Below are 25,835 nucleotides of genomic sequence, written 5' to 3'. Positions count from 1 at the left end.
CATATATCTACACATACAAGTACAGACACATACAGAAACACAAACACACACTCCTGCACATACATGTGTACACACACCCATACATTAATACTGAATAGGCACTTGCGGCCCATTCTTTTCTGGGGCACTGTAGATTTCTCCTATGCCAGGACTTTTGATAAAGGGTGGTCAACAGGAAGCACCAAATCAGGGGATTCTCTGCCACTCAGGAACACATGCTGAGCTCATCTGTAGTTGGTGGTTTCCTCCACATTAGGGAAGTGAACAGAGGTGCCCAGGCCTCAGATCTTACATCATGGGTAGCAATACTGCCTGGCCCAGCTTGGTTACCATACAGAACCATGAGAGAGGCCACCATGGTGGTGGTGGTGGTGGTAGCGTTGGTAGCGATAGTGTTATGTGCTTTTGCGTGTGTGTGTGTGTGTGTGTGTGTGTGTGTGTGTGTGTGTGTGTGTATGCACATAGAGGCAGAGGTCAACCTCAGATCATGTTCCTCAGGAGTGGTCCACCTCGTTTACTGAGACAGGGTCTCTCAGTGAGCTGGGGTTGTGAGCATGCATTGCAATTCATCCGGATTACAAGCATTGCCACACCCGGTCTTACATGGGTTCTGGGGAAACTCTGGTCCTCATGCTTATATGGCAGGCACTTTACCAACTTCGGCATCTTCCCAGCCCCTACAGTGGGTTTGAGCAGCTAAATTTTTTAAGGTGTTTTGTTACAAACCTATAAGTAGCAGACACCTCACAGAACACTGGAAGAAGGATCAGTAGGAAAAAGGCTTACTTTTCCTGTTGAGAGGCAAAAAATACATAATTTAGGTTTTGAAAGTCATAAATAATAAAGTCACTTGCCACACATAGATCAGTTTTTGTAGTGCCAAAAGCAGCCACAAATGTGACGTTATGGAACAAGTGTTTCAATAAAACTTTATTTACAGTGACTGGCAGGCCAACTTTTGCCCTCCCTAGAATAGTTGGTGAGTATGTGTGATGTGCATGCATACACATGAGCCTGTACACACGCATCTCCATGGGAAACATGTATATGAATGTGTCGATGTGTCCCTGTCTGGGCTCTGTAAGGAAAAGCAACAAGCTTCACCCAGGCAACATTTCAACACAGTGACCCGAGGACTTCCTGCTTTTGTAGGAAGGAGAAAGGGAGGCGTCAGAACAAGCCAAGAGAAGAACCAGCTGCCGTGTCCTTGTTTGCCTCTGGGTTAAGTCTGGAGGGAAAGAAGGCCAGTGGCTGGGCTACCGTAGGACTAACCACCCACGCTTTCCCATCTGCTGAAGGAGAAATGAAGTCACCCTGGGGGTGGGGGTAGTCAGAAGAAGCTGTAAAAATTAAAAAGGAACTAGGGATCTTTTAAGGAGAGACTTGGGGGAAGGCTGTACACCCTTCCTGCAGGGTGCTTGTGGACACCGCCTGCCTGGTTCATTTTGATCCCCCCCCCTCCCCCTGGGACTCTCAAGGGGTAATTTCCTGCCTGAGTCACTTCTTTGGCTGAGTTTAACGGGCCAGGAATATAGGGGCTGCCAAATGTTCTTTATAGATTCTGCAGATGTGGGTTCAAAACCCTGTGTGTACTTCCTGGGGGCCTATGACCTCATTCTGCTGAGCAAAAGGCTCCCCATCTGTAAAGTGCTGCGGCTCCTAGAACTACCTCCTGGAACTGTTTCAGTAATGAGAATCTGGTATGTTGAATGTTTGTACTCAGAAAGGGTTCCCCAAGATGGCACCCTAAGACAGAACTTTAAGGTGCTTCTGGACTCCAGATTCTAGAGATGCCATCCCTAATACCCCTGGGCTATGCTAGGCTCCTTTCACTTATGATGTCAGAGGAACCGGCTCCTGTGCCTCAAAGCAGACACCTTTATTGGCTCTTGTGTCTGACATCACTCTCTCTCCTTTAGCTTGCTGTAAGCTCCAGGCACAGGAGGTTCTGTCTGCTAACGATTCCATCCCCACCCTCCGCACAGGGCCAGCACATAGTTGACCTTTAATATGTACTTCCTAGCTCCCAAAGAGATCCTCTAATCCATGGTTCTCAGCCTTCCTAATGCTACAACCCTTTAAGACAGTTCCTCGTGTTGTGGTGACCCCCAACTATAAAATTATTTTCACTGCTACTTCATAACTGTAATTTTGCTGCTGTTATGGATCCTAATGTAAATATTTGTGTTTTCCAATGGTCTTAGATGACCTCCATGAAAGGGTCATTCGAGTCACAAAGGGGTCATGATCCACAGAGCTTCCCTAATGGGAGGCATCCTGATGCATCAGTTAGGTTAGGTTAGATCAGGCCGTGCTGCAGGAACAAGGAACCCCAGCATTTAGCTTCAGAAGCCTGACATCACAAAGGCCCGTAGATAGATTTCTCTTTGGGCTGCCAGCTCACAAAAAAAAAAAAAAAAAAAAAAACCAGGATGGACACTTATTAACTATGGAAGCTCAGCCTATAGCTTAGGCTTGTCCCACTACCTTGTATAATTTAAATTAACCCATTTCTATACATCTATGTGCTGCCACGTGACTCATGGCTTTTACCTCTCCTCCTGCATGTCTTGCTCCCTCTGAGCCCAGCTGGTGACTCCCCCTTTCTTCCTCCCAGAGCTCTCTCTGTCCAGAAGTCCCAGCTATACTTCCTGCCTAGCTATTGACCATTTAGCTTTTTGCTAAATCAATCACAGTGACATATCTTTTACACAGTGTAATCAAATATCTCGCAACAAAGGCTGACTTCTTAATCATCTAGATATAATTCTGGTGTCCCTTATGGGCAGTAATTATGTGTTAATGACTCAGTTGCAATTTGGGATGCTGTCATTGTAACTGGTCACTTTTATTGTCCCTGCAGGACCATGCACAAGTCTATTCTGCTCCCTGCCCATTGGACACAACTGGTCCCTTGGCCCTGTGCACCTGCAGGGGGACCAGGAAGTAGAGGGTTGCTCATAGCTAGTGAGCATGTGGAAGTGCTTCTGCACTTAGAGGGCTCAGACTCCAAGACTGGTTTCATGTGTCTGTGAATACAAAGAGGAAGTCCCAATGCTCGCTGAAGACCTGGAAAGTACAGATCACTACTAATGAGACTGCTTCTGAAAACCAGGTCAAATTGCACCACAGAATCCTTGTATGATCAGCTCTAAGACCCACTCCAAGAACCAAAACTGTGGGTGCTTGGGCCCTCTGTATATAATAGTAGAAAAAAAATGGACACTGTAGCTTGCACCTGTAATCCTGGTACCCGGGAGATGGAATTCCATTCAGGTGAGCTGGAGCTACAGAGTGAGATCCTGTCTCCAAACCTTTGAAAGTCTCCCATGATCTTTAAATCCATGTGTGCCATGGCACATGTAGAGGTCAGAGAACAATGTTCAGAAGAAAGCTCCTTCTGGGTACCAGGGATGAGCTCAGCTTGGCCAACTAAGCATCTTTATCATATGAGCCATCTAGCCAGCCCCAGATGTAATTTTTTAAATTTATTATTATTGTGTGTATGATATGTGCATGTATGTATGCCTGTGGGTATGAACATGCCACAGTGTGTATATGAAGATCAGAGGGCAACTCTTGGGAGTCAGTTCCCATCAGACTTTCTGGGCAAGTGTTTTTACCGGCTGAGCCATCTTGCTGGCCTCTGGACTCAGTTGCTGTCTTTCCCCTGAATCTTTGATCCGTGGTTGGTTGAAACCATAGACGTGCAAGCCATGGATATGGAAAGTTGCCTTTATCCATGTGACATCTGAGACATGTGAGGCAGAGTCTTCAGTCTGCAGTTTCTTGCCCCGTGGGATCCGGAAGGGCGCTCATCGCCAGCACCACGGCCATTTGTCTCCACAGTTGAAATGTTTTGACACTTTCATTTTGATAAGGTATTGCCAGCCACTCACAGGAGGCCTAGTGCCTAATCTGAAGTAACCGACGACTACATAAACCATGAAGACAAGAATCTCTGAAGAGATTAGCTCCTTAAAAGCTTTCCGTCGGGTGTGGAAGGCAGAGGGACTCTTTGGGTCTTTCCCCCTGGCTTCAATGGAAGGTGACTCAATGGACTTGAATTTCTTCTTCAGGGCCAGCTCAGAGTCACTGCACCGAGAGAGGGTTCGAGGAAGAAACTGAGGTAAATGGTGGCTAGGAGCCGGGCAGCTGGTTCTGTTGTTGAAGTGTTTGCCTTGGATTCAGGAGAACCTGAGTGCTGTCACCAGGACCCATGTTAAAAAGCCATAGGTGGTGGCACATGCTTGTATATCGGTACTGGGGAGGCGGGTAGGAGGAGGCAGATTCCAGGGGCTAGGTGGCCAGTCAGCTTAGCTAACCTGGTGAGTTCCAGGCTATTGGGAAACTACGTTTAAAACAAAGCAAAGCAAAACAAAAAAAAACAAAAAACAGACAGACAAACCAAAACCCAAAACCAAACCAAACCAAAATCACATGGTGGAGAGAGTTTGAAAACTTTATACCTAAGGTTCATTTCTGGCTGCCACATGCACTTGCACACTCATGCACACACGTGTGGATAAAACCATTGGATGTTCATGGAAGGAGCCAACATTCTGTGAAGACAGGCTATAGCTATTGCACTTGGATCTTAAGTGTCTCACCCTGAAGACCATGTGTCAAAGATGATTTGGTTCCCGGCCCATGGTGCCATTGGAGGGAGGCAGGCATTGAACCTTCGGACAGGTAGTGGGAGGAAGTTAGGTCATGTTGGGGCGGCATATCATTGAAGGGAATCTCAACCCTATCTCTTCCTTGACGCTCCCCAATGGCAGTGAGGTCAGGAGCAATGGAGCCAACTGCCCATGGGCTGAACCCTCTAAAACTGTCCAAATAAACCATTCTTTCTTAACACTTGATTATGTCTGATGTTTTATCAATGGCAGAAAGCAGTAGCGTCTGGCTGTCTCCTGGATGGTAGGTTATAGAAGAAGGGTAGTGTCTTTCAGATATAGACGCTTTTCTCTGTTTCATTGTGACTCTGACACCTTAACAAAATTGTCTCTGTCTTCCTGGGGTTAGAGAAAGGGAAAGTGTCTGCAAAGTTAAGCCCCGTGCCTGCTCAGAAATGATGCTAAGTCCGTGTCTCTCAGCCAAAGATTCCTGTCCATTATCACCACTGCTGTTACCCTTCACCTATCTGTCTCTGCCAGGAAGCAGATGTGACAAACACCAACTGGTTCCATAAGACCTGACATAGACATCACAGGCAGAAGGTTCTAGAAAGGCCAACAGACAGAAGCCAGTGATTAATAACCCTAGTAAATTCATTCACAGAGTTCTAAAAAGGGTCCTTGCTTGGGCTGCACGCTCTGATGTTCTGATCTCACTGTTGTAGGCTGGGACCCCAAGCTTGGGTATTTTTGCAAAGTCCCTGCTGTGTCCTAAGAAAGCCAGGACTGAGAGAATTGAGAACCTGAGCCTTGCACCCTGAACTCTAGTGAGGACAACTGGAGAGCATTTGGTGAGAAGATGAGGCATTGTGGAAGTAGGTGAACCTCTTACTGGATAGACCTCATTTCTAGGGACAACTACAGTAAATGTTCAAAACTTCAGAGTCAGCCCTGGTCCCACCCCGAAGGAAATTTGGTGACGGGGAGACATGGGCTGAGTGCTTGAGGGGGACCCCCTCTTGTAAGCTGACCTTTTGCTTGTTTCAAAAATCTGGTGTGCAGATCCTAAGGGCAGACCGCTATCATCTGACTCACACTTGTTGGTGTTCATTCATTGTTCCCAGCGCCGCTATCAAGGGATGTGTGTTTCACTCTCATGTTGAATATGGGGCGGGAGTGATATTTTTTTTAATTAATGAAATAATAATCATAATCATCACCATCATCATTGTCATGAGTGGACAGTGACCCTGAGACCAGACACATCTGTGTATTTATTGCATGCTAACTTGGGACAGTCTAAATCAAGTAGATATGAAATGGTGACTTCCTCTACTGCTCCCTTTTCTGATAGACTCTTCTGGAATTTGTTTCTAGGGCTGACTTGGTTAGTGGCAGATTCTGTGGGTGGCTTATTTATTCACGGATACCCACCCATTTGCCCTTCCCAGCTTCCCGTGTAAATAGGTCATGTGATTGGACTCTATCCAATAGGAAGAGAGAAGTCCGTTGCTTTCCAGAGTCAGGTCTCTCTCCTCTCTCTGAGCAAGTTAGCTGTAGGAAAAGAAAGTGGTCACCGCAGAATCTTGACATACACTGCATCAAGATAAAAGCACAGCCACCTGGAAAGCCAAAGCAAAAGATCCACGGATCCTGAATCATCCCTCAACTGTGGGACCCTTACACCCAGGCTTTTAGAAGGGGGTGGGGTTTCAAATCATTATTTGTTGATGTCACTGTGGGTCAGGCTTTTATAAACTGTGTTCCTAACGCGCACCTTTTCCTCCATGTCCTTCTGGAATGGCTTGGATCTTAATGTCTCCCTAAGTCCCTACAGTAGAGGCTTGCTCCTCAGGCTGTGGTGCTATCGGGAGATAGCAGAGCCTTTGGGAGTTGGGCCACAGAGGAAGGAGGCCAGGTCATTGAGAGCAGGTGCTGGGGCTCCCAGCTCCTTCCTCTGGTTGCTTCCTGGTGACTGAAGTGATCAGTTTTCCTCCGCCACACGGTTCCCTCCCTGGTGGTGCTTGATGTCCTCTTCTGCAGCTAGCTCAACCTCCCTGGCTTGGCTAATGCCTACCTGTCTTTAGATCGCTACTTAGAAGCCACCTCTTCCAAGCAGCCCTCCTGGAAATCCCTATGTTCTAGGAGGCTTCTCTCTTGTGAGTTTCATTGCCTTCCCTGCCCAGGACCCTAGTCCCCAACAGCCCGTCTATGAACTTGGGAGAGGCGGTGTGTGTCTGCCTGCTCAGGGCTGTTTTCAGTGCCCTGGGACGTTACTACTTTAATTGAAAACCAAGTGAAACACACTCATCAGCTTTCCCAGAGGCTTAACAACTGATGCTTAGTCAGCGGCAGCTGCAGCCTTCCTTCAGGCCTAGCTGGCTGAGATGTGGACCACCCAACAGTCTCCAAGAATCCATCTCAGGCTAAGCCGGCTGATTTTCAATGTTAGCAGTTAACCATGTCAAGAGGGCCCCAGGCCCAGGCAGTTCCTGGGCGAAATGTTTGAACTATGAATTAGCCACAGGCCAATACTTGAATTGTGTTGGAAGGGGGATGGTGGGGACAGAGAGGAAGGGCAGGGCAGAGAGTTCTAGGCAGGGAAAGAAAGGAAGACAGAATTCCAGGCTGCACACCTGCAGGGCATCTTCTCCCACCTGGGCAAACAGTCCTTTCCAGTAGGATCAAGAGACAGAGTTCCAGAAAAGCCTCTGAGGTGGGCTGGAGAGATGGCTCAGCTGGTAAGGTGACTGCCACCCGAGCAGGAGGACCTGAGTTTATAACACTCAGAACCACCCCCCTCAACACTCACACGAGAGAGAGAGAGAGAGAGAGAGAGAGAGAGAGAGAGAGAGAGAGAGAGAGAGAGAGAGAGAGAGAGACAGATGTGACAATGCACGATTGTGACCCCAGCACTGGGAAGGTGTAGACAGATCCCTGAGGTTCACTGACCAGCTAGTGAGTTCTAGCTTGGTGAGTTCTGGAACAGTGGGAGACCCTGCTTCAAAACAAACAAACAAACAAAAGTGGGAAGTGACCCAAGACACTCAGCATCGACCTCTGGCCTCCATATATGCACACAGGAGAGTGCAGTCACACCTGCACACACAAGGGAAGTGGGCAGCTCACATGAGCATGCCAACGTGCACACACACACACACACACACACACACACACACACACATATGCAGGATGGGGGGGAAGCAGAGGGAGGGGGCAACTGATGTAAAACAACTGAGGTTTGTGCAAAGAAGTTCAATCCCGTGCAGGCACAGGCACCAGCACCCTCCCCGCTGGGGTCCCCAAAGCCCACACACGTAGTCCAGCAGTTTCCATGAGTCCCTTTATTGATACAGCAAAATGGGAAAGAACGAGGTCCCCTAGTGACCCACAGGATCGAAAGTGCAAATTTACTCCAACTTCGAATGAAGATGAGCTTGACGGGCCTTGGCCGCTGGGACCATGGACACTGCGTGATTAAGACATCCTTAATCATACAGCTATGATAGCAGCCAGCCAGGTCTGGTTAACTCTTTGGTCTTTTTTATTGGAACAAACTTAGGCTGTAACTGAGACCCTCAAACTGTATCCCGATGTGCAGTTTGGGGTCAGAAGGCACATTTAAAAACAGCCAGTGCTGGAATGCTTCAAGTCAAGTGACTAAGTAAAGGCAACTTTTTCTTTGGCAAAAGGTGCTAAAATATTCCCGAATATCCAATACTTCCAGAACCGGATTCCATATCAGTTAGCTGCAGGTCTTATTCTATTTTCTCTGTGTACATGATCTGGAATTGTCACCCTCTCTTGACTTACACTAGCATTATTCCCACCCCACCATGTGCCATAAAAAATAAATAGATGTGTTACAGACAAGCAATTGAAGAAGAAAAAACTAAGACACACCACAGGGGTAACACTGAACCAGTTTCCCTCGAGAGGGATATCAGAAATGTGGGTGAGGTTCATTTTCTCCACGTGGGGGAAACTTTTCTTTGTGTAGACATGGGAAAAACCTCTTCATCAAGGTCAAAGCCAGGAAGCTGAGTTCTGTGGAAAACATGACTTCCTCTGGGAGGTGACAAGAGATGCTTTGGAAGCATGCTCAGCTGCTGGTAATTTTGGTGGGAGACACTGAGTCAGAAAGGGATAGAAACGTTGGAAGTAAAGTCTGCCAGTGTTCTTGGAGGTGGGAATAGCACAAAGCCATGGAATTTAGCCCAAAGATGGAGCACTGGCTGTTTGTGTTGTTGTTTTTGTCTTGCTGGTGTTTAACGCCTTCAGTCAACGTTGTGAAGTCCCAGGCTAGGTTACCATGGACAACAACCAAAACAATTAATTTTCATATAAGAGCCAAAGACGAAGGACTTATTCTGCAATCCTGCCTGATTGCTCTGCAAACTGCAGCCAGGCAAGAAGTTGACCCCAAATCACCAGCAAAGAAAATCCAGAAACAGCCCCAAGTCTTTCAGTTGGGATTCTGACTGGAGAGCCAGGCTTGCATGGGAGCCCTACCAGAAACTGGGGATAAATGTTATCTGTGGCTGTGTTAATTTTTTCTGTTGTTATTCCTATAATAAAGCTTAACTCTGAGAGATAAAGTAGAAATGAACTAGCACACCCCCACCTATATATAAGCATCATCTCCGTGGCAAAGAACATAACCTTATGTATACTTGGTAGAAGTCTAACTGTATAAGGCAAGGGGTCGCAAACTGGTGGCCTCAGGTTCAACCAAATTTCTGCTCATTTGGTAGTTTTAGACATTTTAAATTACTTCTTAAATTAAAAACCAGTGAACCTCAGTATTTCCATTTGAAATACCCACTCCTAGCCCCACCTTTTCTTTTCCTGCCTTGAGCTGAGCCATGGCAGCCCTCTCTAAGGTAGGCACAGTCCCCACCACCCTCCCCACTCTTATTTATTTCCCTTTCTTTAGGCTACCGAGTTTGTGACTCCTGGCTGGAAATATCACATACCTAAAAACACATTTCCTCACCTAAAACTCTCTCACACCCTCGGGGGATCTTTACCTGTCTCCCCCCACCCATTTCTTTCGTGCACATCCATCTTAAGTCCCCATTCCCCAAATCCTCAGAGAATATTTGCATTCACTCAAACTGTCCTCTCTTTCCACTCCAACTTCATTTTGCAAAACATATTTTCTCCCAGCCCACGAACATTCCAGGAAGGCTCCGAGCCGGGCAGTGGGAGTTTCTGAAGTGTCTGGCTGCAAAAAGGGCTGAGTCATCTTCCTCAAAACATTTTCTTCGGGCACTGGCTAAACAACTCTTTATCTTCTGGTAGAGCCATCTTATATGAGAATATTGGCATATATGACTCTCCAGTACCAAATATACACCAAAAATGTGTACACATCAAATAGAGGCTGTGACAGTGGCTAGAACGAAATGCAGCACTGAGCTGAATTTAAAGCCTCGGGCAGCTACCATAACAGCCGTATTATTGCATCTGTACACAGTACATGTTTCAGATCACTAAACATTGATCAAAATTGATCGAAATCTCTTAAGTTTTGGTTGCCACATATCAAGAACAACTGTTCAGCATGGCATTTAAATAAAACATTAATATTTTTTTAGTTTACAAACACAATGCCCATTAATTTAATAATAATAATAATATAATAATAATAAAATTTAAAAACTTTGAGGATGGATGAAGTTTTGGTTAATTAACCAGAAAAAATAAAAATAACGGAAAACACCTACAAGAAAGATATTTATACAAGCTATTTATATTTATAACAATAACCAGATTTATACTTTAAAATCAAGATTTTTTTTAAAAAAGGAATCTAATAATTGGAAAATTGCCTCATTGTCCCCTATTCCAACTTAATGACTATAGAGGAATCAACAGGCTGAGTATGGAAATCATGTATGTAGTATACACACAGACACACACACACAGACACACACACACAGACACACACACACAGACACAGACACACACACACACACAATCTTCCCTTGGCATTGACTTTCTAAAGTAATTAAAATAAAACCCATTGTGCAGTTTCTACCCTTGCAAGAGGCTGGCGGAAGAACCCCTGCATCCAATGCCGTACCTTAGAACCAAATATTGGCCTCAAAAAAACTAGGAAGGACTTTGGGGTATCAAGAGGAATGGTCCCCGAAACAACTCAATGAGACAGCTGTTTCTTGACACTTTCGGTCCACAGCTGCAAAGGGCACAAGAAGCCTACACAGCTCTAATGAGAAGTTCCCTACAATCTATTCCCATGGATTTGCCAACAGCGCCCTAAAGAAAGGGGGTTTTGCAGAGCTCCCTCCAGATAGCTAGGGGATTAAACAATGGCTTTATTCATGTGACTATTTTTGTCTTCCAACCTTCACTTTAGAGTCTAAGGGAGCAGATCTTTACTGCTTAAAAAAAGAAAATCCCTAAGTTTATTGCTGAGACTGGCCGCACTTCCCACTAGGAGAGAGGAAGGTGGAACATTCTGAAATTGAACTGCTCTTCGTAGCTGTCAGGCAGCCCGGAGGATGAGAGGCCCTGGAGAATGGGCTCTTCCCAACTGCAAGACGCACCCAGCCTGGGGACGCTCAGCGGGAAGAGCAGAGCACTGTATGGCCAGCTCTCCCATTTCTCCCTCAGTTCCTGTGGCCCACCTCTTCTGCGCACTGGTGTCAAGTGACAGGTCTCCAAGCGCATACTGCAAGCTACTCTTTCACAGGTCATAAGCAGAAGCAAGAGCTGGCCTTCAAGACTGTGTAAGGTTGTCGGGACAATCAAGAACCTTCCAACCTCTAACCCAACACTAGGTATCACCGAAGCCTAACCCTTACCAGGCAGATTGCCAAGCATTTTCTCCTAGGTTCTTAAACTCTGACACAAGCCTGCAGCGCCATGGGCTCAGAAGCTTTGAAACAAAGGCGGGTTGTGTCCAGCTGACTGGGAGCCTTAGGCAGGATCTTTTTCAAGACTTAGGTTTCACACTTTTGCCAGACCTGTCTTAATTAAGTATCCTTTCCCTCTGCATTGTGCCTGGATCAAATGAACAGGTGCCGAGTGTCGCTGCAAATCCTCACCTGTGACCTGGAGAGTGGTGAACAGTGGGGGCTGGCTGCTTTACAGAGCGTTGGTCTTTCTAACGACTGCATGTAGCATCCTCTGAATAGCCCCTGGTTCCAACCACCACCGGACAAGAGAACCACTGGACATAAAGTGTTGCTTGCTCTGAAAGTCGCCAACCAGCTCCCAACCACCTCTTAGCACAAGTCACTCAATTTATAGCCATTCCATTACTCTTGCTGAACAAACTTGTGATTGCACCATTAAAAAGGCATGAATGCTCATGGGAATGGCTAAATTATGACTCTGGAACACTAACAGCTGGACTAGAATTTCAATTCCAGTTGTGGACAAGGACTTTTCTCCCCTTTAAAAACAAGACTAGGAGGCCCAAGGATGTGTAGCTCTGTTGTAGAGTACCTACCTAGCATACACAAGGCCCAGGATTCCAGCCCCATAACTTAAACAAACATACAACACCCCTCCAAAAACAGGGGAACCTAGTTGAGGACCTGGTATCTAACAAATCATGATTGTGCCTTTTGGGAGCAGAGAGATCTTTGTGTATAAGACCACCCAGGACACTCTAATGGGCCTGCAGGAGATGCCACGGCTATCTTGAGTCATTGCGTCTAGGGCAGAACATTCATGCCACCAGAGCCTTTAATACCCTCCAAATTTCCCAACACTTTCTGCAGCTCATCTCAAATTTAACTGCCATCCTCACTCCCATCCTGTGGGAAAGAGGCATTTGGTCGGGTGGAGTGTAATCAGGGTTCATCTTCCGGGAAGCCCTGGATGCGTGGACTCCGGGTTGAGGGGCACCTGGCAAGGTAGCGGGGGCCACCGTAGGCCCGGAGAAGCTGGGGCAACCTTCGCCAGGTGGTCAGCAACCGCGCTGCTGCGAGCTCCCGGGCACGCGGGTCGAAAGGTGCCAGGAGGTCAACCGGAGAGGCCTCGCGCAACGCTTTGGGCAGGGGACCCACTTCGGCAGCTGCCCCACTTGGGCCCAGGACACAGTGGAAGAGGTCTCGGCGTCGCAGCAGGCAGTCCCTAAGGAACTTCACTAGCTTCTCCAAGCACTCACTCAGGTGTGCCTCGTCCCAGCTGTGCATGGGGCCGCCCTCATTCAGAAGCACCGCCAACAACACCGTTTTGAGCACGTAGGAGGACAGGATGCGTCCCCATTGGGTAGCAGCCGCAGGGTCCAGCCCGCGGGCACCCAGGTCTCGAAGAGCCTTAAGCAGCTGCAGGCACTTGAGGTAGCAGGCACCTGGAGGCGCCCGTTCCTGAAGACAGCCCAGCAATTTCTGCTCCTGGCGTGCTGTATTCACACCCCACAGTGCCTCTGAGCGCAGGCCACCCGGGAGCTCTGACAGGGCCCCACTGGGTGAGGGTGGTGGTGGCGGTGCCACAAGGAAGACGCCATCGCCCAGATGGACAGCGGGGATGAGGCGCACGGCCATGGAAAGGCGACAGCAGCCGTAGTCCGTGCGGCAAGGAAGGATATGGAGGATGGGAGGCTGCTCCAGACCACCTGGGGTCAGGCTGACCCGACAGCGACCTTCCAGGCTGTAGCGCACAGTGGCCAAGGAGCGCTGGAGGTGCGCCTGGAACCATCGCAGCACCAGGGTAGCCGAGAGGTGGCGCCGGCCCTGCACATCCACACAGAACCCTTCAGCGAAGGGCTTGCAGTCCCGATGCCACTGGCCCGTCGAGGTCCCCGACGGCGAGGGCGGTGCCTTGAGGGCACACACGAAGCAACTGCGGAAGGCGGGGGCCAGTGTGGGCTCTGTCCCCAGACTCCGTGGCTCCAGCGCCACCTGCGGCGGGAGGCGCAGTGGCACCAACACGTCGAAGCTGTCCGGCCGGCGGATTTTATGCTGCTCGTAGGCGCTGCCCACTTGGATGAAATCACCCCGGAAGGCCAAGGCCAGTGCTCCCCCGGTGATGGGGCCGGGAGACCCTCGGGCCCGGCCAGCCTGCACCAGTTCACCCACGATCCGGCTCACGTGGGCCTTGCTGTGACCTAGCACATGCGGCGACAGGCGCACCTCGTGCTCATAGTAACTCTCCAACAAGATGCTCAGGTCTGGCTCTTGCAAAGGTCTGGCTGAAAAGTTGGTGTGGCCACACGGGCGGGAAGAGCCTGGCAAGAGGTGCTGGCGGATGGTGTGGCGACATCGTAGGAGGATGTAGCCAAGGATAAGAAGGATAGCCACCTTGAGCAGCGGGAAGCCGCTGTCTGCGCCGTCGGGGGGCTCGGCCCGGGCGCCCTCGCTGCTGCGCAGGGCATGATAGAGGCACACCAGAGCCGTGCACAGCCCGGTCACCACCGGCCAGAAGACCTTCAGGTTGAGCGTGTACCGCACGGACATGCCGGGAGCCCGGGCGGCCCAGGGCACAAGCCCGGGTGATGTCCCCTGCCCAGCATGCGCGCAGCGCCCCGGCGGCCCCGCGGCCCCCGTGTCCTTGGCCTTGGAGGCGGCTCCCCGCTCGCAGCGCCGGGGCCAGCAGCCCCGCTGCTCTGCCTCCTCTCCCAGCTCAAGTTCCCCTTCCAGGAGCCGCCCGCGCAGCACACTCCGGCCCCTGGCCGCGCCCTGTCCCCGTCCAGCTCAGTCCCCGCCGCGCTGCCCTCGCCAGCTTCTGCTCCGGACTCCTACCCTACCCTGGGCGGCCCTCCTGGCTCGGTAGCCGCTGCACACGGAGGCGATGGGCCGAGTTACTCCGGCCCCCGAATTTTCTTCTTTCGGAGGGGAAGGCCGCGCGGGGCAGCCGGGAGGAAATGCCTGAGTCTGGAGCCTCGCGGGGAGGGCGGCCCCCTCCCGGCCTCCGCCTGGATCGACGCCGGGTGGCCAGAGGGACTTCGGGACGTGCGGGAGACTGCACTCCCGAGGGCTACTCCCAGGCCCCCTCCTGGAAGGCAGAAGAGGGAAGGCCTGGTTCCGGGGCGGCGGCTGCATCGGATCCCGCAGTTACTGGGAAGTTGGCGGAGGAAGGCTCGCAGCCCCACCGCTCGGCCCTCCCTTCGCCCGGCCCCACCCCCCCGCGTCCCGCTTGCGGCGTGGCAGGCCCGGGCGGAAGTGGCCTCTAGCTGTCTGAGGCTGTGCTTTCCTGCAAACCCACTTTCGGTGAGCACCTACTAAGCACTAGGCAGAAGCCTAAAGGCTGGGGATGCAGTTGACAGCGTGGAGGATGCTTTCCTGCCAGCGTTTCAAGCTTACAGCCTTGTAAAAAGGGACCATGAGCAGAAAGGTGTTGATGACCACCTCTGACCCCTGTACTCCGGAGGTTGGGGTCGTGAGTTCAAGGCTGCCCTGGGCTAAATAGGGAGACCCTGTCTCAAAAACAAAGACCCCACAGGCAGATGTTCTGAAAGGAAGCTGATGGAAGGAGTACTGGGTGATCCCCTAAAGTCCTGCCCAAACCATGGGGTGGCTGAGGGGGTGGTGTTGAGCTCAAGACCTGGTAGAGCTGGAGCGAGGAGATAATGATGGTTTTTACAGGGCTAGAGTCAGGCTTAATGCCCAGACTCACCAACTGAGTTTGATTCTGGAACCTACGGGAGGGAGAGAGGTACTCCCACAGTTACCCTCTGAGCTCCTCATGTATGCAAACACATGCATACAAACACATGTAGACAAACACACTCACACATGTTTTTAAGAAGAAAAAAACAGTGCTTTTATTTTGCAAAGGACTTATGCCTGCATTAGTCACACGGTCCAAATTCTCTCTGCACGTTAATGCTAATACATACTGGTTAGACATTAGCACTAATATCTCTTGCTAATGAGTAGGAGTATCTTCGCTGCTTTTCCTATAGGGAAGCTAGGGCCCAGGCAGGTTCTGAAGATCACCTGGGGTCATACAGCCTTTGCAGAGCTGTGCCTTGAACTCAGGTGCTTACATCTGGAAGACCCAGAGGGCAGGATGCCCAGGGAAGAATCCCACGGGTCTCTTTTCATCCTCTGGGCATTTTTCTGAGCCCCTCCAGGACTCGGCTGGAACCTGGAAAGCCTGTGCTTTTTCATAACACGGATATTCCCAGAAGCAATCTGAATTTATTTGAATAGTCATCTGTATTTGTTCACACTTAATCACACCTTGCTGCTGTGTAAGGAGAGCGAGGGTAAATGCATTAAAGCATATGAGCCTAGCCGTGGTCTGGAACCAGGACAGAGAGTCAGTCCTCCTAGCATTAGAGCAGGAGATCTTGATTGTACCAGTTAGTGCTAAGCAGAAGAGTGTGTGTGTGTGTGTGTGTGTGTGTGTGTGTGTGTGTGTGCATGTGTGTTGCTTACTCACATGCACACTCACATGCATATATGAAGGCTATAAGTCAACTTTGGGTGCTATTCCCGGGGTCCACCTTGGTTTTGAGACAGGGTCTCTCACTGGGGCCCAAGGTTGCTGATTCAGCAGGCCAGTGAGCTCCCAGGGTTGGATTTATTTCCATCTCCTGGGTGCTGGGACTACAAGTGAGTGCCGTCACAGCCAGTCCCTCCACATCTGCCTCCCTACAGTGGTTCTGGGGATGGAACTAGGGTCTTCATGCGTGTGAAACAAGTGTTTTGTTGACTGAGCCCTTTCCCCAGCCTCTTGACCTATTTTAGATCCCATCTGTGCTGGTACTGGAGTCTGGGAGGATTCCCAGGGAGCTGCTGGTCTTCAGTCCATGCTGGAATTCCAAAAAAGTAGGTTCCACATCAGTGAAGGGCTGCTTCAGCAGCAGTAACTGAGAATGGATGAATTTGCCATCAAGAGTGAGGACAGGCCGGGCGGTGGTGGCGCACGCCTTTAATCCCAGCACTCGGGAGGCAGAGCCAGGCGGATCTCTGTGAGTTCGAGGCCAGCCTGGGCTACCAAGTGAGTTCCAGGAAAAGGCGCAAAGCTACACAGAGAAACCCTGTCTCGAAAAACCAAAAAAAAAAAAAAAAAAAAAGAGTGAGGACAAAGCTTCCCTCTTCTAGGTCCTTTTATTTGGGATGCCACCAGAATCTGAGGCCCAGATTTAGGGTGAATAGTCCCACTTCAAATGATCCAATCAAGAAAATCCCTCATGGAGGTGCCCATGTTGTTTCCAGATGTAGTCAAGATGACAACCAAGATTGGCCATCATACACTCAGCCCCTGACAAGTCACATCGCCTGTGCCATCCTTAATTTCCAAATGAAAACAATAACTAGGTCATAATTTTGCCAAACATGATGTAACTAGCCACATACAATCACTAACGCAGTATATATTTTGGAATAGGTGGCAATGTCCCTTGAGGAATGCTTAGTCTTTTAGTGTCTCATGACTTAAATAGGATAATAATCATTGGTATTATCTCAACCTATATTATAGTACATGATAGAGAAACAGAAGAAAGTGAAAATATCTACTTAATGTATTTTTTCATATGCACAAACACATTAACAAAAAATACGACAGAAACACTCATATTAATTATAATCCTCTTGTCTGCAACTGGTCACGTGGCCTTAGCTGGTATTCATAATTATCTTTTTCTATTGCCCATTCTGTATTTCCTCCACCCTCAGCAAACACCTTAGCAGATCTTGGCTCTTTTCCTGAACGAGTGACCCATACCTTCATTCCTGGAGAATGGTACCATATCTGGGGCTCAGTGTTGGTCTCTGTTGTTGGCAGATCTGGCAGTTTTGGCGAGTGGAAGTTGCTGAGCCCATGCATAACCTGCATCTCCACCACCACATCCATTTTATTCATGGGCCTATTGGGCAATGAGAGGGATGAAAAGAGGCAGACTGTCCACAGAGTAAGTATTAGGTGAGAGGTTACAGAGGAGCTAACAAGCTGAAAGGGACAGAAACTAGACACGGTTTAAGGAAAACATGTTGTATCATGTTAATAGAGGAATCCATGGTGAACCTACTTCAAGTTCAGCTGGATCTAGGTCCAATAATTCCTTGCGTACCTGCTTTCCATCTGCCTCTTAACTCTGGTTTCTCCTAAATGGACTGTGCTTTGATAGGTCACCTCTATATGCCATGACTAGCCTAGCCTCATTTTTCTGGAGGAGAGTCTTCTTTTCCCAAAAGTTGTAATCCATGCTATGCCTCGGGGTAGTGTCAGGCCATGTGTGAAAAGTGACCAAGTAGGAAAAGGCATTGATGGCCCCCCGCTGGGTTGTGTTTCCCATCTCCAAATTCTATGTTGAAACCCAGCCTCCAAGGTGACGGAATTTGGAGATAGGGCTTTGGGTTTCACTAAGGTTAAATGAGGTTGTAAAGATGGGGCCCTAATCTGATAGCACCTATGGCCTTGTGAAGAGACACACATGCCTGGCTGCACACACCAGCCTGGCTGCACACACTCACCAAGGAAAGATCATGGGAACACAGGGAGAGGTGTCCACCTCCAAGCTGGGAAAGCAGCCCTCCTCAGAAGCCGAACCCGGGCAGAAGTCCATCCTTCACCTCCCAGCCTCCAGCCCCAGGAGCAGATAAAGTCCCATTGTTTAAGTCACTCAACCTGTGATATTTGCCATCAGTCCAAGCTGACTAATACACTGGGTACCCAGCCCTGGGAACAGGACACAGACAGGGTCACTGTGGCAGAGGTGTTCCCCCAGAGAAAGTCACAGTGCTGAAGGAAGAGGGATGGGGAAGAGCAGAGGCTGCCCTGTGTATGTCTTAACCTTGTTTTGCTCTGGTCATCACATCTCTAGAGTAGGGAGGGGTTGTGACACTTACTAGATAATTAATTTTCCCCTATTAGATATGGTGGCACACTATCTCCTACCACCCAAATAATGGCCACACCGTAGCTCAGAGGTTGGCAAACACTTTGTGAGGACCCACCCTGTGAATAGTTTCAGATCATGAGCCAGACTTCAGCTGCTCAGGTCTGCTCAGTAGCCCCAGTCAGGCTCTGTTCACTTCCTGGGACCACCAGAACAAAGTCATCATACAGAGTGTCTTAAACATGAGACTACCAGGCATGGTGACAGCAACCTGTAATCCTGATACTCAGAAAATTGAGGCAGGAGGATCATAAACTCAAGGCCAGCCTGGGCTACATAGTGAAATCCTGTCTCAAAATATCAGAAAAACATTTTTTTTTTCACAGTTCTAGAGACTTCTGTAGCAAAACCACATGGCTGACCAGGCTCATCCTCCTAGTAAAGCCCTGGAGACTAGCCTGTCCTAGTCTCTCCTGGAAGTCCTTAGCATTTCTTAGCCTGTGGCCATAACACTGTGACCTCTGTCATCTCTTCCCTGGGGGTTTGCTGGCATCTCTATCGCCAAATCTCTCTCTCTCTCTCTCTCTCTCTCTCTCTCTCTCTCTCTCTCTCTCTCTCTCTCTCTTTGTTTTTTAAATAAGTCAGTTGTAAGCTGGGCATGGTGGCTCACATCTGTAATTTCAACACTTGGGAAACTGAGGCAAGAGGATCCTATGAGTTTGAAGCCAGACTGGGTTGCATAGTCAATACCAGACCAGCCTAGGCTGGAGTGAGGCCTCATCTCAAGAAACAAACAATAAAATCAGCCACACCAGAAGTGGTGGGGCAGACCTGTCATCCCAGCCATTTGGATGATTAAAGCAAGAGGATCCCAAGTTCCAGGCCTGCCTGGGCTACCGTGGATTCAAGGCCAGCATGGGCAATTTAGGAAGAACATGTGTCAATATTTTGAAAACTACAGAAAGGGCTTGGAATGTAGCTCAATGGTAGAGCATTTGCCCAGCATGTGTGAGGGCCCAGGTTCAATACCCAGGACCCTGGGTGAGGGGGAAAGATGCCAGTCATTGGCTTTAAGAACCACCCTAGTCTAGTATGACTTCATCTTATACTGTTTACCTCTGCAAAGACACTTTTGAATGAAGTCTGACCCATGTTTTAGAGCCAGAATATCTCCATGTGTGGGGGACACCTGACCCAAGCCATTGTAGCAGCTTCAGGAAGCATGTCAATGAGTGGATGGAGTTGAATCTACTACTTATCTGTAGATGCTGAAGCCTGAATTTCTAAATATTCTCATGTTTTGAAATATAACCATTTGATTTTTCCCCAACTATTTAAGAACATAAACCAAACATAGTAGTATACACATATAATCCTAGCACTCAGGAGGCTTAGGCAGGGGGAATTATGAGTTCAAGTCTAGCCTAGACTGTAGAGCAAGACCCTATTTTAAAAAAAAAAAATAGTTAATTAATGCCAAAAAAAAAAAAAAACCCACAAAATCTCAGCTTGAAGTTCACATGTAGATTTGCTGCCCTTGACCTTGAGCATGAGGACAAAGCATTTGTAATTTTTGCACAGCATTTCCCTCAGTACTGGACAGAATAGTTACAGAAAGAATTCCTTTTTTTTTTTTTTTTTTTTTTTTTGAGACAGGGTCTCTCTATGTTGCTCTGGCTGTCCTGAAACTCACTCTGTAGACCAGGCTGGCCTCAAACTCACAGAGATCCACCTGTCTCAGTCTCCTGAATGCTGGGATTAAAGGGATACACCATCACAGCCATTTGGGTTTCCTTCTCTCTGATCACAGCTTCAAGGGTTGAGTGGTCCCTGGGCTCCATGCATGGGCCACAGCAAAGTGGGAGGAGTTAAGGAACATCATGATGGCGGGAGTGGGGGGAGGGGTTGCTTCATCTCATGGTGGGCAGGATAGGAAGCAGAAACCAGGTATTTCCTTCAAAATCATACCTCAGTGACCTACTTCCTTCCACCTAGGCCTCACTAACCTCCTAGAATAGTGAGATCAACTTGGAACCATGACATATGAACCATCAGAGGGCATTTTATGTTTAAATAGTGAAGGCACATAGATGCCTGGTCTGCTGAACTGGTAGGTCTGAGTGGACTACATGCCCAAATTTAGGTCTAAGAATAAACTGCTATTTTTTTCAAAGCAAAATAAAAAGGACGATAAAAAGAATCAGGGTGCTGGGTATTTGGTGCTCAGTCACAGCATAGTACTGGGTACTGGGATCAATAATTGACATTTCTAAGACTTGTTTCAGCCTCACGTAAAACTCTTTCCCACCACTGTAGTCAAAACCATCTGCCTCACTTGCCTGCCTTGTTCCAGCAGCACCCTACCTGGTCCTTCCTCCTCTATTCATGATCCCTAAACTCCTGACCCAGCACCAAGAGAGGCTTTTCTACAACCTGATCAAACCACAGGGGCTCTGTTCTGAAACTGTAGCAGGCTTTTTCTTTGGGCTACCAGCTCACAAAAAACTACAGAGACTTATTAATTATGAAAGCTCAGCCTATAGCTTTTTTAGGCTTGTCCCACTAGTTTGTATAACTTAAATTAACCCATTTCTATTTATCTATGTGTTGCCATGTGACTCGTGGCTTTTACTTCTCCTCCTGCATCTGCTGACAACTCCACCTTTTCTTCTTCCCAGAACTCTCTGTCCCCAGAAGCTCCACCTAACTAACCTCTTCCTGCCTAGCTAATGGCCATTCAGCTCTTTATTAAACCAATCACAGTGACACATCTTCACAATGTAAAGGAATATTCCACAACATTTCCCTCTTTTTGTCTAAATAAAAAAGAAAGGTTTTTAACTCTAACACAGTAAAACTATATACAATAAGAACAATTATCAGTAAGAACTATATTTACAATATCTAGTCCATTTGTACTTGGCATATTTGGAGAAAATATTCTATTACCTACCTTGATGAATTTAAAGTTTTACACCTAAACCATTTTTTATCATAACTTGTATTACCATCTTAAAACTATCTTTTTGAACCTCAAAACATTTTCTTAGATAAACAATTTAAGCTTTTATGTCTCTCAACCTTATACATTTTATACCTTTTGTGAGGGTTTATTTTTTAATTTAGTAACAAAGAAAACTAACTATATCTCATCTTCAACTCCATCAGACTCGAGAAGTATATAATATTACCTGATTAAACAGGATGTGCAGAGCAAGCAACTTCCAAAACTATAAGAAATGACAGAAAAAGCTGGCTGCATGGATAGTCACCCAAGATTCCTCTGCAACATCAGAGCATCTATCTTTAGCTTACAGGCCTGGAATATCTGACAGACTTTTTTGTGAAGCAGGAATTTTGACGGACTGTCCTACTTTGCCTTGGCAAAGTTCCGCATTCACCTTTTGTGTCCTGCTCACCCAGTTTGGACAGCATACTGTCAGCAGTCAAGGGAAGGACAGTTCCTTGCCCAGTGGCTAACTGTCACATAGAAAGTAAATTCCATATGGAGGTTCTCTGATGCCCATCATCCTCTCTGAAGTAGATTGGTGCTGCCAGGAGCAGACATGTCTCATTGTCATGAAAAGCCTGATGCTATTAAAACATCTTAAATGTCATATTCTATAGGTCTCTGAAGTTTTTGAAGACTATCTATCTATCTATCTATCTAAAATATATTTGTTTAACCCTGAAAACTTACCTAACATGGCCACAAATTTGATTGTGAGATGACTAATGACTAATCTGTATTTCTTAATTATTCTGAATAGCTTTCAAGTACTAAAACTTTACATTACATTTTAAAATGAGCTGCATAGGTATAATACCTTAAATAAGAATAGAAACATATATACAATATAACAAAAATAACCTTAAATTTGTATCAATATAAAAGAATTCCATACCAATGTAAAATATTTGAGACTAGTGGTTGTTCAAAAGTAGACTCAACAATCTACATTTTTATCCCATCATTTATATACTTATATCCCCCCTTTTTTTTCCCTTCAGAAAAAGATCCCTGAAGCTAATCTCCTTTGTTCAGCTTTTTTCCTGACCATGACCAATAACAACTTGTAACCAACCCCCCTAAATGATAACAAACATCCATAACCCACCAAATGACCAAAAACTACCCACCCCACCTCTTGGGAATGTGGGCTTCATGTGCTCTAGACTGTTTCCTGTTGTTTGGGGGCGCTGGCATCTTTGAAGGACACTGAGAATATTAGGATAATGGTCATGTCCAGGGAGAGCTAGCTGTAACATTTGTTGTCCAGTCTCTGCGCAATGGGAAAGCACAAGGCTTGTCTGCAGTCCTGGCTGGAGTATTCTGTGAGGCTAGACCATCTCAACCAGCAGCCTTGAAGCTGTTCTGGATGTAGAACTCTGAGGAAACTGCAACAGAGGCACTCTGAGAGGCTGGATCACCTGGACCACCCATTTTCATTAGTGTCTGGTCCCCTTGCTCTGAAAGCACAAACTTTCAAAGGTAACATACATATCTGCATTAACACAAATATGGACTGTGTGTTGTACACAAGCCAGACAAAGATGATTTTCTGTTTTACGTTGAAGCATGTAAAATATACTTCACCTGCCTTGTAGGTTTTTTAGGTTTATTTCATTATGTTTGTAGCCAGGATTTTTCAGGGGTCTCCCCCAATCAACCCTGATCTCTATCAATCTTGAATAAATCCACAGTCTTTCATTTTCTGTGGAAACAAAAGTGTAACCTCTTCCCCAACATAATATATTTTTTGACTTTCATTTTGAAGTTAAAACATTTTAAAAATACATATGTTGGTTTAATTTAGCAGTTTCCGTAATCCAGTGTCTCTCAGCAGCTATTATTCATGCATCAACAATCAAAAAATTTAAAGTCAACAAGGCACCATATAGAATCCAGACTCTCTGTGTATTTTCCATCTTTACGTGGCTTATCCTTTTTATATTATTTTATTCTCTCTTTAAAGGCTGTATCTTATTATTTATAAACTATTTTTTATGATTGTCTATACCTATTTTCTTTTCTTTTTTAAGCCTATGCTCATTTTCAAACACACTGTAACCTGTTTAGAGGTTTTTCAATCTGGATCTGTCTTTACTGAGAATCTGAAGCATTGTCTGATCACGTGAGACAAATCTTAAAATGCTATGTCAGCTACCACATGGCTCAGGTTAGTGCATGGTGCTGGCACATGGCAGCTGGCTCCAGCCCCTGGACAATGGCTGGTAGCCACATCTTTGTATGCTTTTGCATCTACCTGAGAGACCATGGTCACCAGGAAGCTGTGGCTGACTCTGTGTTCTGAACTGGCTTTTGTTTTGTTTGTTCGTTTTAAGCTTTTTCTGGCCTTATGTGATCATATGTGCCAGATGTTGGATGCCATATGTAGCAGGATTTTTCTTTGGCCCTCCAGCTCATTAAAAAAAAAAAAAAAATGACGCTTTCTGACTCCTTCCGGGCTTTCAAGATGTCGAAGCGAGGACATGGTGGGTCCTCCGGAGCGAAATTCCGGATTTCCCTGGGTCTTCTTCCGGTAGGAGCTGTGATCAACTGTGCTGACGATACAGGAGCCAAAAATTTGTATATCATCTCTGTGAAGGGAATCAAGGGAGGACTGAACAGACTTCCTGCTGCTGGTGTGGGCGACATGGTGATGGCCACAGTTAAGAAAGGCAAACCAGAACTAAGAAAAAAGGTCCATCCAGCGGTGGTAAATCGACAACGAAAGTCGTATCGGAGAAAAGATGAGGTGTTTCTTTATTTTGAAGACAATGCAGGAGTCATAGTAAACAATAAAGGCGAGATGAAAGGTTCTGCTATCACAGGTCCAGTCGCAAAGGAATGTGCAGACTTGTGGCCCAGGATTGCATCCAATGCAGGCAGCATTGCATGATTCTCTGGTGTATTTGTAAAATATTCATTAAAAAGTCTTTGCTCCAAAAAAAAAAAAAAAAAAAAGACACAGAGACTTATTATTAATTATGAAAGCTCAGTCTATAGCTTAGGCTTGTTCCTAACTAGTTCTTATAACTTAAATTAACCCATATTTTAAAATCTACATTCCTTTATGTGGCTCAGTTCCCTTTACTCTGTACTGCCCATCCTGATTCCTCTGTGCCTGGCTGGCCACTCTGCCTTTTCTTCTGCACAGAGCTCTCTGTCCCCAGAAGTCCCGTCTAACCTCTTCCTGCCTAGCTAATGATCATTCAGCTCTTTATTAAAACAACCACAGTAACACATCTTCACACAGTGTAAAGGAATATTCCATAACAGAAACTTGTCACACTTTCTGTTTGTTTAGAATAAAATCCGCAGAACCTGGACCCCTATCTCTAAGACCCTGCTGAAAGTACCAACATCATTCATGGTGTATCATCATCCTTTCCTGTGCTCTCTCTCTCTCTTCTCCACAACTCCCTGTCCTTCAGAACTCTAGTCACATACCTGTTTTTAGGCTTTCTGTTCCCTTTCCTTGCTGTTTCCCATCTATTTTAGTTTGTTTTTCTGTTGCTTTGGTAAAACACTGATCAAGAACAACTTCCAGGTCACATTCCATCACTGAGGGAAGTCAGGGCAAGAACAAGGCAGGAATCTGGAGGCAGGAACTGAAGCAAGGACCATGGGGGAATGCTACCTACTGGCTTGCTCTCCATGGCTTGCTTGCCCTGTTTTCTTATTCAGCCCAGGACCACCTGCCCAGGGGTATTACTACCCATAGCAGACTGGGACCTCCCACATCGATCATTAGTCAACAAAATGCCCCCACAGGCCAATCTGATGGAGGCTGTCTTAATCACTGTTCTGTTTTTGTGAAGAGACACCATGACCACAGCAACTCTTATAAAAGAAAGCATTTAACTAGGAGCCTGCTTATAGTTTTAGAGTTTAGTTCATTACCATCATGAGGGGAGCATGGTGGCATGCAGGCAGACATGATGCTGGAGAAGTCACTGAGCTACATCCTGATTCACAGGCAGCAAAAAGAAAGAGACTCACTGGACCTGGCATGGGCTTTTGAAGCCTCATAGTCCATCCCCAGTGACACACTTCTTCCAACAAGGCCACGCCTCCTAATCCTTCTAATCTTTCTAAGAGTTCCACTCCCTGGTGACTAAACATTTAAATATGAGCCAATGGGGGCCATTGTTATTTAAACGACCACAGAGGCAATTCCTCAGTAAAGGTTCCCTCTTCCCACATGACTCTAGCTTGTGTCAAGTTGACAAGAAGCAGCCAGCACAACATTCTTACTATTCTCTAAGCTGTCCCCTCCTCTACCCTTGCCCTTCCCTTTGACCAAGGTCCTGTCCCCTGACAAGTGACTCAGCTCACTCCCTTACCACATTTTTACTCAAAATCCTCCTATCAGGGACACCTTCTTTAACCCTGCCCACATGACCCTAAGACAGCAGTATTGATGTAATTATTAACGCCACTC

At 47.1% G+C, this 25,835-nt stretch overlaps 2 protein-coding genes across 2 annotated transcripts; one reads left to right on the top strand and one right to left on the bottom strand.

Annotated features, from left to right (window-relative positions):
* Nucleotides 1-7,948: 7,948 nt before the first annotated feature.
* On the bottom strand, nt 7,949-14,639 carry Itpripl2 (ITPRIP like 2). The gene has a single exon (XM_059268240.1). It carries the CDS (start codon nt 14,051-14,053, stop codon nt 12,446-12,448), a length of 1,608 nt encoding a protein of 535 aa, XP_059124223.1. The 5' UTR covers nt 14,054-14,639; the 3' UTR covers nt 7,949-12,445.
* Nucleotides 14,640-23,864: 9,225 nt separating this feature from the next.
* LOC131899941 (large ribosomal subunit protein uL14-like) lies at nt 23,865-24,326 on the top strand. The gene has a single exon (XM_059251425.1). It carries the CDS (start codon nt 23,865-23,867, stop codon nt 24,288-24,290), a length of 426 nt encoding a protein of 141 aa, XP_059107408.1. The 3' UTR covers nt 24,291-24,326.
* The last annotated feature ends 1,509 nt before the right edge of the window (nt 24,327-25,835 follow it).

Source organism: Peromyscus eremicus, chromosome 1 (genome assembly GCF_949786415.1).
Source record: "Peromyscus eremicus chromosome 1, PerEre_H2_v1, whole genome shotgun sequence".
Taxonomy (NCBI): Eukaryota; Metazoa; Chordata; class Mammalia; order Rodentia; family Cricetidae; genus Peromyscus; species Peromyscus eremicus.
This window is presented reverse-complemented; position numbering and strand designations above follow the sequence as displayed.

What these genes read in the sequence shown, in the direction of transcription:
- Itpripl2 (XM_059268240.1), bottom strand. Translation starts at nt 14,053, where the DNA reads ATGTCCGTGCGGTACACGCTCAACCTGAAGGTCTTCTGGCCGGTGGTG.
- LOC131899941 (XM_059251425.1), top strand. Translation starts at nt 23,865, where the DNA reads ATGTCGAAGCGAGGACATGGTGGGTCCTCCGGAGCGAAATTCCGGATT.